This window comes from Neolamprologus brichardi, chromosome 5 (genome assembly GCF_056152115.1).
Source record: "Neolamprologus brichardi isolate AB-2024 chromosome 5, ASM5615211v1, whole genome shotgun sequence".
NCBI lineage: Eukaryota > Metazoa > Chordata > Actinopteri > Cichliformes > Cichlidae > Neolamprologus > Neolamprologus brichardi.
The window spans coordinates 34334015-34353242 of NC_142108.1; the positions used below are offsets into that span (position 1 = coordinate 34334015).

The 19228-nt window shown below is 44.3% G+C and overlaps 1 protein-coding gene across 1 annotated transcript; it reads right to left on the reverse strand.

The window, feature by feature from the left end:
* Window positions 1–987: 987 nt before the first annotated feature.
* On the reverse strand, window positions 988–19038 carry ssuh2.1 (ssu-2 homolog, tandem duplicate 1). Its single transcript, XM_087841129.1, has 12 exons — window positions 18942–19038; window positions 10076–10171; window positions 9901–9985; window positions 9648–9777; window positions 6993–7053; window positions 6306–6430; window positions 6164–6226; window positions 5824–5903; window positions 3478–3570; window positions 3286–3391; window positions 3030–3137; window positions 988–2934 (listed from the first exon to the last, which is right to left on the reverse strand). Exons 1-12 carry the CDS (start codon window positions 18964–18966, stop codon window positions 2800–2802), a joined length of 1107 nt encoding a protein of 368 aa, XP_087697255.1. The 5' UTR covers window positions 18967–19038; the 3' UTR covers window positions 988–2799.
* Between the last annotated feature and the right edge of the window lie 190 nt (window positions 19039–19228).

Genomic DNA, 19228 nt, shown 5'->3' on the forward strand with positions numbered 1-19228 from the left:
TAATACAAACAGACACAAACTGACCGGAAAGAAAAGCAAACGGCTTCAAAACTCTAAACAACAAGGACAAAGTGAAAAACAATAAAAATACGGAAATACATAATGGCAAATCCGGTTTTTAGAAAAGACACTGTTTGAGCTTTAAAATAAAAATAAAACTAATAACCTGCAATATGCAGCAAAAAGTATTTCTTTCCCAGAATTCAGTTAATATCTGCCACCATGAATCACACCCCTCTGGCTATCACATTTAATTACACAGGGCCACGAGCTCAGTCTGAAGAGGCTTTATGAGACAGGAACAACGAGCCCGAGGAGGCCAGTTACAGGAAAAAATGCAAAATGAGTCAAAAACATTAAGAAAGACTCAAAAACCCAACAAAAACAGGACAGAGACAAACAAACTCAGGGTTTGGTTGAATTAAAAATGATTTGGAGTCAGCAAAGAGGGACAACAGACTTAAAATGACACAAAAATGAAACTTAAAGTCATAAACACTCGTTTAAACACTTAAATATATTATAAATAAATCTCTGCCAGAGTTAAAATATTTTCCAGCACGCATGTCACATTTTTTCACCCGTCAACCTTGGATCGTGGTTTTTCCCACAGCACACGGTGTCAGTAAACACACCTGGGCTGACACGCTGCAGCGCCCTCTTGTGGTGTTAATTTATCAGCACAGAAATAAAAACGACATTTTCTCCAGTTTTATGTTTAGATGTCAGATTTTTATACCTTTTTATACGTCCCTGACGCTTCAAATCTAAAACGGATCAATAAAATGCATCAATGTTTTCATTCGCTGGTTAGTTTAACCGTTTGTAGCCACGTGATGCACAGTTTTACCTTCAGTTCTTGAGCAGGAATCTGACTCTAAAAATATAAAATACCAAAACATTTATAAATCATTTAAATAAAACATGTTTTTGGATCCAAGCTGGTGGTTTTATAGTTCAGGGACTGCACAGACACCACAGGGTAACGATAAAAACATTTTTATTTGTGTGATAACTTTACTGCAAACATTAGCAGGTGATTTATAGTTTTTAAAACAATAAAAGATATCAAAATGTTATTTGAGCTGTACACATGAGAGTCTGTAGTGATGTACAAATGTTAAATACAGCATGAGACACGTTTTCTGTGTCACATCAGGAAAAATGTCCAAACACTGGACGGGTTTTACAGGAGCTGTGAGGGGAAAACGTACACAAACAGTCCCTACTTATGACATCATTAGAAATTGACACGCAGGTTCAAACTGCTTCAGACAGGAAGCTGCATTTTATCATCGCTGGCAGTAAACTGCTGCACTTAATCTTCAGGAATTTGGCCTGGAGTTCATTTCCCGCCCCGAAGAAGATTTGTCTCTTCTTTTACATGTAGACTTAAAAACAACAACTTTAAGGCAACAGCCGTACGACACACGGCTCGCCTGCTCGACCTGCTGGGCTGAACCTGCACCGAATCACCTTACAGCTCCAGAAAAACCAGATTAAATTCAATGATGTTTATCCATCAAGCAAAACTTTACACTTTACTATTAAAGTATATTTATATAACAGCAATTCCATCCCTGCAATTAATCGCCTAACAAGACCTGGACTGTTGGATGGATGATTGAAGAGGCTGAAGAAAGGAGACAGGAAGACCCTGAACCGAGCTCAGCTAAAAGACTGAAAACACTCAAAACAGCAATAAAGAGACTTAAAGTAACAAAGAAGCTAAAAATTACAACAAAGACAAAAAAAATTATGACAAATATGAAAAAATTTAAAGAAAAAAATTGAATAAACGTGACTAAATATTTTAACAAGGGTACTGATAATGACAAAAACATAAACACACAAAAAACAGACTGAAATCACAAAAATATGCAAAAAAACTGATTTAAATGACATCAGAGAAACCAAAACCAATCACAGAGAGACGAGAGTGAGACACCAAAACGAGCACAAATATCGTGAAAACGTCCAGAAAGGTTAAAAATCTTTGGTCGTTCATGTTCTGGGATGTTCTGGGCGGGGCTCCTTCTAACGAGGATTTTCAGTATTGATTATTCTGCCAGTTATTTTCTCACTTAATCACTTTTCTTTAAAAACACTCAATGAGAAAAGAAAAGTCTCGAGTTGAACCTGACGCTGTAAGTGCACTCGTGTTTAAAGTTAAAAGGAAACAAAGGGTCAAACGAGAGTAACAGTGTGGAAACGAGTCTGACTGTATCTGAAAGCAAACGTTTAAAGCAGTAAAACGAGGTTCGTGCAGATCCCATAAAATAAGAGAATCAACCCTGAGTGTGACGGCAGGACGTCTGAGACGTCTGAAGACTAAACACATAAACAACTAAACTCCAGGTTGTGCACGTTAACTTTACTGATCTGACCTGATGATGTACTGAACAAAAGCATTTAGCACTAAATGGCACAAAGAAAGCACCAGCAGCAACAGGAAATAACCTGATGGTAAACAGGAAGTAGATGTTAGGGCACACACACACACAGTGGGTGGATTATAACAGATTAGAGACAGAGGTATAATTCATACTGATTCATGATTAAAATAACTAACATGCATAACAAAGTTTATCTACGGATATATGGAAACTTTTATAGTGAAAATCCATCAACACGTTTGACTGAACGACACCTGCGACAGCTTTGGGGCCACTTATCTTAGAAGTTTGGCTCCCTGTGATTTGGAGGAGAATCCTGTCAAAAATAAGCTGATTCTTAAGTAAACATACAAAACTAAAACGGTTATATGTGTCGTGGGATTAAATATCGATACCGTGCTGCCTACAGGACGGAGCACGCTGAGGGATATTTGGAGGTAAACACTTTGTTCTCCAGCCCGTAGACGAAGAAGCTGTAGTCTTTCCCGCTGTAGGTGTAATAGGCGTGCGTGAGGGGCACCAGCTCGATGCTCTGACGCTGAGGAGGGAGATCGCACGCTCAGAGTCAACACAGAGCAACAAACCTCAAAGAACGTGTCTGAGATCGAGAGGGCCGAGAGTGCGTATCTGTACCTGCTGCAGGATGCGGCTGGTGGCGGTGAAGCGCTCGAGGTGTTCGTTAATCAGTTTTGTTGAAACGTCACAGATCTCCTGATCCGGGAAACCCTGGATAGGATACACCTGGCAGCAGCAGGAAGTCTGTATTATTATAAATGCATTCGTATAGTTCATATTCATCCACTCGCTACAGTGGACACGCTGACCAATCAGGACAGAGGAAGCAGCCGGTGTGGATCCAACACACAAAGAAAAATAAATGTTTTTTTACCAGCAAACTCTCATCGATGAAGAAAGCGTCTCCCGACACCTTCTCAAACTTCCTGTCGGGAAAGTCGGGCTGGCGGTCGGGAATGAACTCGCTGACGTTGTTCTTCCTACACATTTAAAAAAATAAACACACACGGCTGAAGCAGTGATGTCATACGGAGGGCCGTGGGAACATTTTGAGTGATGTTGATACCACGTCACTGTGAGCTGGATGAAGTGCAGCAGGTTTTGGCTGCCGAGACAAACGGAGCAGGTCTTGTAGCCGTGGCTGTGGCAGCTCAAACACCTTCGGGAGCGAGAGACCAACAGCAGAGTCAGAGACGGCGTGAAAAACAAAGAGCAGAGCTGCAACGGCTCAGACAGCCTGCAGGTTCTGTGCAGCTCCGTCTGTGCGCTCTCCCTGCTCGCTGCACCCGATTCATCGTGTCAACTTAGATTTAGGGAGGAGGATGAAATCACAGGGAGGTTTGGATCAAGCACCTGACCTCACCAGGAGGTTCTCCTTCAGACGCCTCCAGATGGTGGACTTTCTTTGGTCCTGTATCCTGCAGGCTCTTCCATGGATGCTGCATCGTAGCCACAAACATGACCCTCATCATCCCTTCCCCTCTCTCTCAGTTTGTGTCAAAGGCACAGTACACCGTCGGGGAGGCGTGGCCTCCAACGGGCTCCTGACTGCCACACCTCCCATATGTATGTTCCATCCATCCATTCATCCATCCATCCATGCATCCATCCATCCATGCATCCATCCATCCATCCATGCATCCACCCATCCATCCATCCATCCATCCATGCTTCCACCCATCCATCCATCCATGCATCCATCCATCCATCCATCCATCCAACCATCCATGCTTCCACCCATCCATCCATCCATGCATCCATCCATCCATGCATGCATCCACCCATCCATCCATCCACGCATCCATCCATCCATGCATGCATCCATCCATGCATGCATCCATCCATGCATCCACCCATCCATGCATCCATGCTTCCACCCATTCATCCATGCATCCACCCATCCATCCATGCATCCACCCATCCATGCATCCACCCATCCATGCATCCATGCTTCCACCCATTCATCCATCCATCCATGCTTCCACCCATCCATCCATGCATCCACCCATCCATCCATGCATCCACCCATCCATGCATCCACCCATCCATCCATGCATGCTTCCACCCATCCATCCATGCTTCCACCCATCTATCCATGCATCCACCCATCCATCCATGCATCCATCCATCCATGCATCCATCCATCCATGCATCCACGCATCCATCCATCCATGCATGCATCCACGCATCCATCCATCCACGCATCCATCCATCCATGCATGCATCCATCCATGCATGCATCCATCCATGCTTCCACCCATCCACCCATCCATCCATGCATCCACCCATCCATCCATGCATGCTTCCACCCATCCATCCATCCATGCATGCATCCATCCATGCATCCATCCATCCATCCATGCTTCCACCCATCCATCCATCCATGCATCCATCCATCCATCCATGCATGCATCCACGCATCCATCCATCCACGCATCCATCCATCCATGCATGCATCCACCCATGCATCCATCCATGCTTCCACCCATCCACCCATCCATCCATGCATCCACCCATCCATCCATGCATGCTTCCACCCATCCATCCATCCATGCATGCATCCATCCATCCATCCATCCATGCTTCCACCCATCCATCCATCCATGCATCCATCCATCCATGCATGCATCCATCCATCCATCCATGCATGCATCCATCCATCCATGCATCCATCCATGCTTCCACCCATCCATCCATCCATCCATCCATGCATGCATCCATCCATCCATGCATGCATCCACCCATCCATCCATCCATGCATGCATCCATCCATCCATGCATCCATCCATGCTTCCACCCATCCATCCATCCATGCATCCATCCATCCATGCATGCATCCATCCATCCATGCATGCATCCATCCATCCATGCATGCATCCATCCATCCATCCATCCATCCATCCATGCATCCACCCATCCATCCATGCTTCCACCCATCCATCCATCCATGCATCCATCCATCCATCCACCCATCCATGCATCCATCCATCCATCCATCCATCCATCCATGCATGCATCCATCCATCCATCCATCCATCCATCCATGCATCCACCCATCCATCCATGCTTCCACCCATCCATCCATCCATCCATCCATCCACCCATCCATGCATCCATCCATCCATTCACCCATCCATACTATGTTACAGTTATCCCTCCACTGGAGTCCTCAGTTCCCGCTGGACATCTTTCTGGATCAAAACACTCACTTCCTGCCTGCTCTCCTTCATCATCATCATTTCTCCCCTCAGTCTGGGGAAAGCAGCTCAGACTTTTACAGGTTGACACAAAATCGTGCCTCCGATAAGCAGTGACGTGTGTCGCAGTTCAACGTGCTTTTATTAGCTGTCCCTGATCATCTGCACATTTTACAGTGAGAAACAGGCAGAAAAGTAGCAGACTGGACTCTCACCTCTTTCGACCTCTGCCATGACAGGAAGTGCAGTGCTTGTTCCTGATACGGCCGCGGCCGTGGCAGAACGTGCAGCGCTTCTGCAGAACGAGAAGAAAAGATTAAAAAGATTCATATTCACTGCAAACTTTTCACTATGTTTGATCATTTTAAACTTAAAGGTACGATGGAGGTGTCTGAACATTCAGAGCTTCTGTTTTATCTTAAGCAGAAAACAAGTGAGATAAAAATCAACAACCAGCAGATGTTTTTCATGTGTCAGAATTCGCAGTTAAAGCTGGAAGCCATTTCTACTTGTTCTGTTAATTTAATAAAATATGAAGCGCTTTAAAAAGCGGACCTGGCCTCTGCCGAAGCAGGCGGTGCAGCGAGTTCTCCCGCAGCCTTTGCACTTGTGACACACCTGGAACACAAATTTGTGTTACTGTGATAAAACAGCAGCTCAGGAAGCTGAAAAAAGACCGAGAGGCGCAGAGCTGCACCTTCACGAACGACGCGTGCGGCACTCGGATCTTCTCCACCTTGTCGGCGTATCTCTGAGGCAGCGACACCGGGATGTCCCACGGCGCGGGGCTCATACCGTACTGAGGACCGTCCACCGTCTGACCTGTTTCACACCAGGACAACATAACTGATGAAGAGTTTTCCCGCCTCGTGTGACCGACGCTCCTCAGCCGATTGATCCTGTCATCACATTTCTCCACTTTAGATTTTAATCATCAGCTCAAGTTTGAGCTTTTCTGATGTGTTTCCCCCCTAATCAATACATCTGACAGATACAACAGGAGGTGAAACAACAAGATGAAATGATAACAAACTGAAAGTTTTCAGGTTTCTGCTGCTTTCCCACCTCGAGAACTTTTCCCAGGAACTAAGAACCGTTAGAGGAACTCTGTCTGCTTCCAGCACAGGAATCAGGATCGGGAAATTACTCCACCACCTTAAAAAATCCCTCCATGTAAGAGGAACTGCCTTTACACAGGAAGAACAGCAACTATAAAGAAACTTGGATTAGGTGAGTAGCTGCTGCTGCATTACCACCACCTACTGGACTCCAGCAGTTAGTTATACAGCCAGCAGTCACAGGGTGTCTGCATTTCGCTGGACTCTTGCCTTTGTATCGTGACAGACGTGGATCTAATCCACATCGTGTGAGGAATTGGTTTTACCGTTGTAGGGCTCAAACTGCCAGGCGCTGGCTCTGGTCTCGGTGTAGGTCTCCAGTCGATACTGCAGAAAGAAAAGAAGGCAGACTGGAAACACTGGCAGCACTTCAGGTTTCCACACAGACTGACCCGTAAACTGGGTTTCAAAGAGAAACTTAAAAAGCTTTAAAATGTTTGCTGTGAGCTGTTAAAGCTGCCGTGGATCCTGGACAAGCTTTGCTTCCTTACATCAAACTCCATTAAAGTTCAACAGCACCGACTCATTTAACATGGAACTTGTTGTTGTTCTTTATTTCCTGTTTCAGAGGCGGACGTTCAAATAATACATGATCAAAGTTTCTGATAATGAGGCTGGTTTCTGTGCAGGCACTCTCTGTGAGCCAAAAGCTCAGAGCCAGGAGTTTTTTCTACCCCTGGCTCTGTATGATGTCATCCTAATATGGTCATGTTATCTTAGGTGTCCAAGCCAGCCAATCAGGAGGAGTTGTCTTAGAAGGGAGGAGCTAAAGCAGCTTGTTTCACATACAGGAGGACCTCAGGGTTCATGCAAAGCTGCTCTAAGCTGAGCAAATAATAAAAACATGAACCTGGAACTGAGCAGAATAGCTCCTCTTTAACTTCCTAGGACCTGGCGTCCACATATGTGGACATCACATTTTGGGTTGTCTAGACCAAAATACTAAACTTTGCTCTACAAGGGCCTGATATCCACTTACGGGGACGTTGTACTGCCACTGTGCTATCGAAATTTAAAGCAAATGTCCTCATATGTGGATCCCATTCTTCTTAGAAACAAAAATCAGGTAAAAAAAAAATAAATCACGTAATTCTTTGTTTTTACATTCATCAGGTTTCAATCAGCCCAAATAACAAAGAGAAATTAAAAGTGCCATGAAAGAGTTCAGGTCTCAGGAGATTAAACAGAAATGCATTAGGACAGCCATCCCCAACCCCCGGGCCACAGACCGGTACCGAGCCGTGAGAGATGACAGGTGTTATGGTTTTCAGGGTTTTTATAGTTAACTCGGTTTTCCTGGGTCTTTCCCGTGTTGTAATTGTGCGTCTTATTTTGAAAGAAATGTTTGCGCGTTACCATAGCGACCAAAGAGCATTATGGGGCAGAGAGGCAGACGTTACTCTCAGTGTTGTTGGTGCATTTCAGGAGGACGCTGCTAATAAAGTTACACAATTACACAGTGAATTCGTGTTTATTGTTATATTTACAAAAGGCCACCGTTTTTGTCTCGGTCCTATCATTTTATTTAGTTGTATTTATCCGCAAAACCTTAACAGCTGGTCATGTCTGACATTAAATCAGTCCGTGGGGACCACTGCATTAGGATACTCTCACACTACGACAGCTGGGATAACCTCCAGTCGCCCCCAGCAACCATGGATGCATGGATGGATGGGTGGATTCATGGGTGGATGGATGGATGGGTGGATGGGTGGAAGGATGGATGGATGCATGGATAGGGTGGGTGGATGGATGGATGGATGAATGGATGGGTGGATGCATGGATGGATGGGTGGATGAATGGATGGGTGGATGCGTGGATGGATGCATGGATAGGGTGGATGGATGGATGGATGGATGGATGGGTGGGTGGGTGGGTGGATGGATGCATGGGTGGATGCATGGATGGATGGATGGGTGGATGCATGGATGGATGGATGGGTGGATAGATGAATGGATGGGTGGATGCATGGATGGATGCATGGATAGGCTGGGTGGATGGATGGATGGGTGGGTGGAAGGGTGGATGCATGGATGCATGGATGGATGGATGGATGCATGGATGGGTGAGTGGGTGGATGGATGGATGGATGGATGGGTGGATGGATGAATGGATGGATGGATGGGTGGATGCATGGATGGATGCATGGATGGGTGGATGCATGGATGGGTGAGTGGATGGATGGATGGATGGATGGGTGGGTGGATGCATGGATGGATGGGTGAATGCATGGATGGATGGATGCATGGATGGGTGGATGCATGGATGGATGGGTGGGTGGATGCATGGATGGGTGAGTGGATGGATGGATGGATGGGTGGATGCATGGATGGATGGATGGGTGGATGGATGGATGGGTGGGTGGATGGATGGGTGGATGTTACACCTGAGGTCTAAAGTTGTCAAGTTGCTCTTTTACAGAAAAGTTGAGCCATCTTCACCACCATGTCTTAAGTATATTAAATGTTTATTATGTTATTTTATGATCATTTTTTATTGCATTACTGGCAGACGCACTTGTATTATTTACACTTATTAGATTTCTACACTTCTCCACCCTTATACTGATATCTAATTACTGAAACGTGTGTGGGAGGGGGCACTTAAACTGCTAATTCCAGGAGGTTAACACACGCCATCAGTCACATCTGAACTCTGTTTTTGCTCTGTTGTTCAATTTAATTCAGTCTTATTTCTAAAGCTCCACATCCCAACACAAATCAAAGCCAGACTTTGTTATTCCCTCTTGTTATCAGATGTACCATTTTCATTTCTCTATGGTCAATGATTCATCTTAAAGGCATCGTTGTTGTTAAACTGTTTTAATGAGTAAAGTAAAATTAATTAGCCGTTTTCTTGCAGACGTCATGTTGGTGTGAGTTAGTTTTGGGAAACATAAAGCCACAGGTATGACACCTACCCTGTACACTGTGATGGGCTGCAGATCTTTGAAGGTGAGGTTCCTGGCAGGTTTGGAGCTGTAATTCCATTTGGATTCCACAAATTTGAGCAGAGCATCTCTGGCTACATCCTCTGACACCGAAGGGACCCTGGAGAAAAACATCTTTCATCCCACCGGGCCTTCATTTGTTTGTCGAGCGACTATTTTGCCTGAGAAAAAGCAAAGAATCATCTGCAAAGCCTTTAATAAAAAGATGACCTGCAGGAGTTACCTGACGTCGGGCACTGATGTGCTTCTGTTTTGTTCAGGTTGGGGATTGTAGGCAGGGGGCGGTGGGTACAGCGGGTTATCGTCATCTGGACAAACGCATGAACAGAAACACAAAAACAAAGGAGATGAAGGTGGTGTTGGTGTACAGAAACCTCAGAGTAGAACAGAAGGCTCACCTCCTCCTTTGAGGCCCTGATATCCATGAATATCATCCAGCCAGCCAGGAGGTGGCGCTGATGGTCCCTCCTCTGGTATGTTTGGATCAAATGTACCTGAAAAGATGGGAAGAAAAGATTGTTTCTGTGGTAAAGTCATAGTTTGAATAGAAATCATGGAAAAATATGGTCTGAAAAAACCTGCATTTTTTCTAATGGCCAGCAGGGGGCGACTCTTCTGTTGCTATTTTGATACCACATGATATGTCGCATGCCCCACAACGTCAGAGCATGCTCTGAATGAGATGATGGATGGTGTCCTTGCACACCACAAGTGCCAGAAGAGTTCTGTTTCTACTGTGTTCTACTGTTCTCTACCACGGGACTAGTCAATGGTATCAAGTGTTTATTCACCAGGAGCTGCCTGCAGCATTGTTGTTCCCGTTGGGCTCCACAGTGGTGGGCAGTGAGCACAGGGCCTGATAGAGGACATGAGGCCCTCATGAAGTCAGTTACTGATTCACCCCAGCAGCCTGCTGCAGGTCATTTTATAGCTCTTGCAGTGTTCATCCTGCTGATGGGTTGAAGGCCTTCGACAACCCCGCCCAGCTCTCCCAGAGTTACTGCATGTCTCCTGAAAGTCCCGTGGTGGTGATGTTTGATTTGGAAGGTTTTATGCCAGACATAATAATTTCTGGTGTCAGTTTACTTCTCTGCTTTGGTGTCTTCAGGTTCTTGATAATTGTGCTGTAACCTGATTAGTCTCACCTGTGTTGTTCTAGTCTCACCTGTTTCCAAGCAGTGAGTGAGTTCCTCAAGTGTATGTAGATCGTCAGGGATTGTTTCGTTGCACTTCTATTTAAGCCTTTACCTGTTAATGATCTAAGCCTGTTTTTGGATTAAACATCTGGACTGTGGAGCGATCGAGTAAAAATAAGCAACAGAACCTGAGTTTGTTTTCTGCAACATGCTGCGAGGGAGTGGCCAGTGTTTCTGTCCGCGTGGCAGGAAAGGAGGATGCATTCTTTAGCAGAGGCTGTCAGGAAACTGGTCCAGCCTCAGGAAACGACTCACACGAGCATTATTAAATATCACTATAAATATTTGCACATGAACTCATCATCAGATGGATGCACTTCTATGGTTTTACAGCAAGAGTGTGCACACTGGTGCACTTCTGTCTTTGCAGTCACGTTCCTGTTAGAGGCCAGTCTATCAAACAATTAAAACATTAGAGCGATGCAGTGTTGGGGGAGATTGGCTTCAGGTACCAGTGAGACAGGAAATACTATTCAGAAAGTTCTCTTTGTGAAAGTTCAGGATAAAGAAAGGCTTAAAAATCCTTCACGGAAGTTTATAAGATGGGGTTTCATAATTGTGGGAGCTTAGACCAGCTCCCAACAAATGTGATGGTGAAATCCTCCACAGAACTCCACCAGACGTCTCATTGATACAGGCTGGACTGACCGGCTCCACCAAATCAGATTAAAGATCAATCAGTGGTCTGAACTCGACTGTTTCAAAGACACGAGGATGGAGGAAGGAGGCGCACGCCTCCTGAGCTGTCTGTTTAAAGCAGTGTCACTTACATCATTTATTACAGTCTGCTGCTGCTCTTAAAATTGATTTTAATTGAAATAAAAAATAAATAATGTCATAATTCAGATTTTTGTATTGCTCACACCCACAAATGATCCCAGAAAGTTTATTCTGTTCATCTGTTCGTAGAGCCATCGGTGGGAGAACGTGACGAAACGTTCCTGCTAATACATTAAAACTCAGATTTCAGCTGACAGGAAGGAGGACAAAGGCGACGAGGAAGCACAACATGGAAAACTAATTATTGGGAATATTCCTTCCTTCCCCAAAACATATTGTGAAGTTAGAATAGTCAATAACACAAATCCTCGTGGTCCTTTTCCCTGAGGGAGCCCATTACAGCAGTGGTCCCCGACCCCCGGGCCTCGGACCGGAGAGTTGAGGCTCAGGTGTGAAATGTCTGGTTTTCAGGGTTTTTATTGGTTTTCAGCGTTATTTTGTTATTGTTTTTATCGTTAACTCTGTTTTCCTGGGTCTTTTCACGTGTGTTATGAATAAATCTTCTCTTTTTTCGGTACCGGTACTAGTTTTATTTTGTTGTATTTATCCGCAACACCTTAAAGGCCGGTCCGTGAAAATATTGTCGGGCATAAACCGGTCCGTGGCGCAAAAAAGGTTGGAGACCGCTGCTTTACAGAAACGTACAGAACTTACAAGCTGAGCTCTGTATTATGAAATGTTACCAAAAACAGAAGAAAATGTATCAACAGCTACAAAAAGCCTTTTTAGTTTGTTTATTACTGACACAGTCCTGACTTCATCACATATCTGTGACTCTGTGCAGTGATGCTGCAGCTTCACAGAGCAGGTCAGTGAGCCTGCAAAGGCTTTGTGTTGGATTCAGTTTAAATCCAGTGAATTTGGAAACGTTTAACAGACTGGGATAATGGGGAAACTGGTGTGAAATTAAATAATCGAATAATCAGGCCCCATCTTATCTTAATGACCTTGTAGTACCATATCACCCTATTAGAGCACATTGCTCTCACGCTGAGGCCTACTTGTTGTTCCTAGAGTATTTAAGTAGTGCTTACTTTTAGAAAATCTGCAGATAAGTGTGTAGTATGCAAGTGGTGCCTACTAATAGAAGTAAGCCAGCACACTTGGGTAAAAGTTTAGTGGCATCACAAAACAAAATATTCAAACATATTTTAATTCCTCCACATTACTATTATTACTTCCAGGCTGGACGACTGCAATTCATTATTATCAGGAAGTCCTAAAAACTCCCTGAAAAGCCTTCAGTTAATCCAAAATGCTGCAGCAAGAGTCCTGACAGGGACTAGAAAGAGAGAGCAGATTTCTCCTGTTTTGGCTTCCTGTTAAATCCAGAATTCAAAATCCTGCTCCTCACATACAAGCTCTTAAATAATCAGGCCCCATCTTATCTTAATGACCTTGTAGTACCATATCACCCTATTAGAGCACTTCGCTCTCGCTCTGCAGGCCTACTTGTTGTTCCTAGAGTATTTAAAAGTAGAATGGGAGGCAGAGCCTTCAGTTTTCAGGCCCCTCTTCTGTGGAACCAGCTTCCAGTTTGGATTCAGGAGACAGACACTATCTCTACTTTTAAGATTAGGCTTCAAACTTTCCTTTTTGCTAAAGCATATAGTTAGGGCTGGACCAGGTGACCCTGAATCCTCCCTTAGTTATCCTGCAATAGACGTAGGCTGGATTCCCATGATGCACTGGGTGTTTCTTCTTCACTCCTTTTTTCACTCTGTATGTAATCATTAGTTATTATTACTCTCTCTCTCTTCCTGTCTGAACCTCGTGTGCAGACTGCTGCCTGCATCTGTCTCATGTGTAGTCGTGTTTTTTCACTATAGAAATCTAATTGTACCAAAAACATCTGAATAACAGAGTTTAGCTGCTTCATGAGACGACTGAGACGCAGCTGTGCACATCAGCATTATCTGACAGAAACAAAGGGGCTGATGGGAATAAGTCTCCCTTCTACAGTTTAAGTTAGGACAAACTCGCAGCTTCACTATGAACACCATCTGAACACAGCCTGGTTTGCTAATCTTTTCCTGGCTTTGAACGGCTCATTTTAATTTCTGTCAACACACCGACTCAGGACATCTCGTGATTCACTTCAGTGTTTGTCTTTACGCTACACAGTCAATCTAAACGGTGCATAAAGCCTCAGGTAGAATCAACTTTGATTCAAAAACAGATCTCTGTGAATAAACCGTCTCATTTGAACTCAGCACAGAAATACATTTGTGCCCTTATCACTGACCTGACAGCTGTGACTATTAAACAGATTCATGCACATTAGGATATGTGAACTGCACGCTCAGCTAAATGACGCCGCAAAATTAAGGCTCTCGGGCTAAATTTGGCCCCCTTTATATTCCCACAGCTGTTGACTGTACAGTCACACATACTGACAGACAGAGCACAGAGATGTGGAAGCGTCACAGCAGCACAGCTCAGCTCAAAGTGATGGTTTCACTCTTACAGGTGAACCACACGATCACAGGACTCTTACTTTTCCTGTCTAAACGTTTTAAAGGCTAACAAAGCTTTTAGTCGACTGATTAAGGACTCATGTTGTACATGACACAACTTCATGACACGTGCAGAGTTCATTAAATAATGCAGATCAGTAAACTATGAATGTGAATTCTCAGTTTTCTATTGGTGGGGGGCAGGGATAGCTCAGCAGGTAGAGTGGTCCCCCCCATGATCAGGAGGTCGGGGTTTGAATCCACTGAACAGCTACCCTGAGGTGCCCCTGAGCAAGGCACCGTCCCTGCACACTGCTGCCCGCTGCGCCTTAGTGGCTGCCCACTGCTTCACTGAGTGAATGGGTCATATGAAGAGAGGGTAATTTCCCCACGGGGGTCAATAAAGTATACAGTATTATTATTGTAGTGATTAGTATTTAAAGTTTAAACGACTCGGATTCATTCAAAAATCTAATCAATTAAAGTTGATCTACATTTTTATAGGACAATAATAAATCACAGACAAATCTATAAACACAGAGCTAATTAAACATCTGTTTTTCAGATTTATTGCTCACAGCTAAAGTTAGTTTTTACGTCCACGCTGGTATTTGGTAGCATAATAAGCAATAATAACCCCCACGAGACGCACAAATAGCATATTTTTACACAATAGATGCGATTAAACCACTTCCACGGCACCGTGCAGCCATTTAACATGTGCGTCACGATGTCGCCCGACACAAACACTTTGTCAGCGACCCAACAGCTCCGAGTGTTTTTCGCGAGCCGGGTTTTCTTCCAGATAAAAATACAGAGGCGGCGAGCTCGTGGCGAGCGGTACACAATACCTCTGGCTGAGGGATAAAAATATCAGCGAGAAGGTGTTTCCCCCCAACGAAAAGATCTGGGCTGAGATGGTCACAGTGTGTGAGAACGCTCTCAGGGAGGGAGGATGGAGGGAGGGTGATGGAGGCAGGAGAGAGGGAAATAAAAATAGAGTCAGAGACGGGGAGAAGGAATGTGAAAACAAAGCCAACTTATTACTGAGGCTTTAGCTGGACAATGCATCCAAAGCCCTTCGTCTCCTTTTCTTTCTCTGAAGCTCAGTTTCTAAAAGTCTGCTTTAACTCCAGATCATTTAATTTAATAGACTAAATTTACTCTCGACTGGAGCTGCGATGGTTCCTCAGTTAGACCCTTAAAACACAATTATTAGCAGCTTTTCATTTTAATAAATCATTCGTTACGTTCATCTGATTTTCCCTACTGTCTGTCATATACGGTTTAAACTGTTACAATGTTGCAAGCCTAAATAATGAGCTCTGGTAATGAACTCTTCAGAGGCGATAAATGCTTTACGCGCCACCTCCAAACGCTCCCAGTGTGACATCGTCCGTCAAAGACACACAGCTGGTCTCAGGGCGACGTTTAACAAACAGTCAATCTGCCTTTGGTGCAGAAACACACACAGAACCAAAAGTAAAGTTACTACATGATTTATTTGGTTTTAATGATCCTTTAAATGATCTGAAGCTTGTGTTTATCTTCCGCTATGTGAATACCGCACTGTGCCGTGCTCACCAGTGTGGCTTGGTTCATCAAATCTGTTGATTTGGTTGGATTTGGTTCGTAAATCTGATAAAGTGAAACTGATTTTGGCAGACAGATGAACTCACTCAGAGTTAGATAAACACCGAGACGTAATCGCTGCGCGTCTCGTGACACGGCGCCGCTCAGCGTGGCCTCCTCACACCATCCGACACCTCCCACACGCAGATTGAAAGGCTCCATTATTACAGCTCGTTTAATGATGTGTGACCAAAACCTTTTGCCTGGTCATATTTTACATGTTGTCACATTAAAGCAGCAGAATGTTAGCTCAAACTAGATGCAAAACAAGCTTCAAAGACTTGGATGTTTTGTCCAGTTAAATGCTAAAAGCAGTCAGTTACTATACTGGCTGTGCAATCTATGCCTTGTTGCCAGACTCCTGGGTAGGTAGGACGTCTTGATAACTGCAGGTCAATAAGCAGCAATAGAGACCATCTGCAACCATCTAATGAGGAAAAACATGTACTCCCCATCCGACTGAAAGTGGTTGCTGGAGGTTGACGGCGGTCACTGTGAAGTACACTGATAAAACATCACTCGCATCCACTAAGAGACCAGTCAGTGCAAGGGAGGGTTCACCTTCAAAATAAAAGTTTGCCTTTCAAAGCATGTTGGCTACAGCACAGATGAAAAACCTTTATTTTGAAGGCTCACGTCAGGCTTTTACTATGGCTTGACTAGTAGTTATAACAAGAAGACCAGTTGGGGTCTTCACCTCATCACGCTCTTTGCAACCAAATGACCTGCCAACTGCCAAGAACCTGCAGCAACTACTGGGCAACCACATGGAGATCACATGTTTCCAAAGGTGTTGCTGCAGCTCCTCCAACCAACGACTTTGGCAGGCTTAACATGAGGACAAAACCGTGCACCAATACAGTGTGTGCATCTAAACCAGGGGTCCCCAATCCCAGTCCAAGAGGGCCGGTGCCCCTGCAGGTTTTAGATCTCACCCTGGGTCAACACACCTGAATCACATGATTAGTTCATTACCAGGCCTCTCGAGAACTTCAAGACATGTTAAGAAGGTAATTTATCCGTTGAAATCAGCTGTGGTGGAACAAGGACACATCTAAAACCTGCAGGGACACCGGCCCTCGTGGACTGGGATTGGGGACCCCTGGTCTAAACCAACCCTTGTAATCCAAAAACAGGAAAAACTCATGTGGCTCCTACAGCTGTGTTGGGCCAACTGATTACTAAGTACAGTAACTGATGAAGTACAGGTTATATAAATGGGATAACATTCTTCATAACGTACTGTAAACTTCTATCCAGATCAGTAGGAAAGTAATAAAAAAGATTCGTTAGCATGAAAAACGGTGATAATTCATATGTAAACAATGTGTGAGGACAATGTCAAAACTCATGGCATCACATCCAATATGGCAGGATGTCCAAACCAAAGAGTCGCCCCCTGCTGGCCATTAGAGAGAAGGCAGGTCCCCGTGACCTTTGCTCCAGTCGTTGGTAGTCACGTAGGAGCAAGCAAAACAACACTTTTTCGATGGTTATAATAATGACAGATCTTTCTTTGTTTTTATGACCATCCTTACATGATTTTTAATTTTAAACCCTTTGATGAAAAGCAGTTTAGTTTCCTAATTTCCTGCATTTACTACATTTATTTTGGTATTTTAGAACTTTTACTTTTGATACTTTGTGTCTTTTTTAACAGTGTTATCATGGATGTATTGTTATGACCACGGGCCCTATACACATGATAACAGTGTCATACTCTGGCACAACAACATGCACCAGTAACATTTTATAGCCGCGACACACAGCTCAACATCAACATCTAATCCAAAGCCTAATCTAAAGGTCCATGTGGTAATCTGACACAACAACCTGAAGTAATTAAAAATTAAAATATGACCATATTTATTTTTATTTATTTAATTCTTTAATTTGCCTGACTCCATCTGTCAGCCTGTCCATCATCACTGCGAACAAGAAGGGGCTCAGATCCTGATGTAATCCCAGACATCAACATCACAGGTTCACAGTGATGAGCGTTCTGAAACAGAAGTGGTGCTCACACTGCTTTATGTATTCCAAGGAAGAGGGAGGAAGTTACAAACTGATCATACCACACATCACGTGCATCGCTATGAAACCAACAGAGCAACGGGCACGCTGTTTTGTGCCCTTGGCGTTATCAGCACCTGTAAAGGGAGTTGTCTTCTCCAACTGGAGGCTGAAATAAGTTCATCTAGTTTTAGAACCTTCCACAGACCAGTCTATTACAGCGTCACAACTAAGCATATGCATAAGCACTTAAATACTTTAAATTAGAATAACAGAAACTTTCTGTTTCTGCCCTCTCTCCTAGACATCTCCATACCTCTGCAGGTATGTTGTATGGACCAACCACCCTTCCACTTCTTCCCTCCTGATTTTCTTCAACACGCTCAGTCTGTTATCACCCTCACCTGCTGCACATCCTTTCCAGCTCAATCATCTATCGAGCCAATAGATACGAGTCATTTATGGGAGGTTATGGGCTGTCCTTGGGCAGCATTGGACTGTCCGCATCTGTCACTGATGGAGGTAGTGTCAGAGATATGTGTTGCTTGAGCTGCTGATGGACCATCAGTCAGCTGGAGTGAAGCTGGTTGTTCAAAGCGGCTGTCAGCCATCCTGCTGTGTGTTCTTTTTATCTGAGATCTTTCTTCTCCCGTTGCTGGTTAACTCCACTGTCTCTCACTTCCCTGTTCTGCCCACTTATCAGCCAATCAGCACACAGTGTCATCCATGTCGACCACCATGTGGTTGGGATTTTGGAGTACAGCAGGGGCGCACCTCTCTACAGACGGACACCAACGCTGCAGCAGAAAAAAAGCCTCTGGCTTTTCCTCCTCCCCAACACTCCCAGTGCTCCTGTTTACTTTTTTCATCTCCCAGTAAAACTTTTACACGAATCAGACACGATGCATTGTTTTGTTATTTCTTTTCTACTTTTATCGCGATAATACTGTAAGATTTGGGTTATCGTGAGTTGTCCACGTGCATCTTCAAACCCTGATAATGAGCAGACTGTGGTGAGTGTGTGTAGTGTGCAGAGGTCCGAGTAATCATGAACTCCTGAAACACAGACGAGCGTTTTGCGCTCTCAGCCTGCAGACGCTCCTGACAACTTTAAAGACCACAAACAGCTGAAGAGGAGCAGAGCGCTGGAATAAAAGCCGCTCTCTGCTCCCTTTGAACATGCTCACCCACATCTTCTTCTTTCTCGTCCATTCCTCCGCTGCTCACGGTCGTTAAACGTGAATGAAGCTCCTAACAACAAGTCGCGCGCGGTCACGGTAACAATATACCACAACTTCCGGTTACAGTTTTTAAAGAGAAAAGCTTCTGTGTGAGATACAGTGTGTCACCTTTCCTGTGAGATGTGTGAACTACAGCCGGATTTATTAGAGGTGTTTCTTTTCATAATTTCAGTGTTTTTTCTTCTGTTTTGACTTTTCTTTAAAGTCGGTTTAGTTTCAGTTAAATTTCATTG

Excerpts from the sequence above, each read along its gene's own strand:
- ssuh2.1 (XM_087841129.1), bottom strand. The coding sequence starts at position 18,966 with ATGGACGAGAAAGAAGAAGATGTGG. Across the intron at positions 6,431-6,992 it reads GCAGTTTGAGCCCTACAACG|GTCAGACGGTGGACGGTCCT; the intron begins GTAAAACCAATT and ends GGTGTGAAACAG. Across the intron at positions 5,904-6,163 it reads CCTGCTTCGGCAGAGGCCAG|AAGCGCTGCACGTTCTGCCA; the intron begins GTCCGCTTTTTA and ends CTCGTTCTGCAG.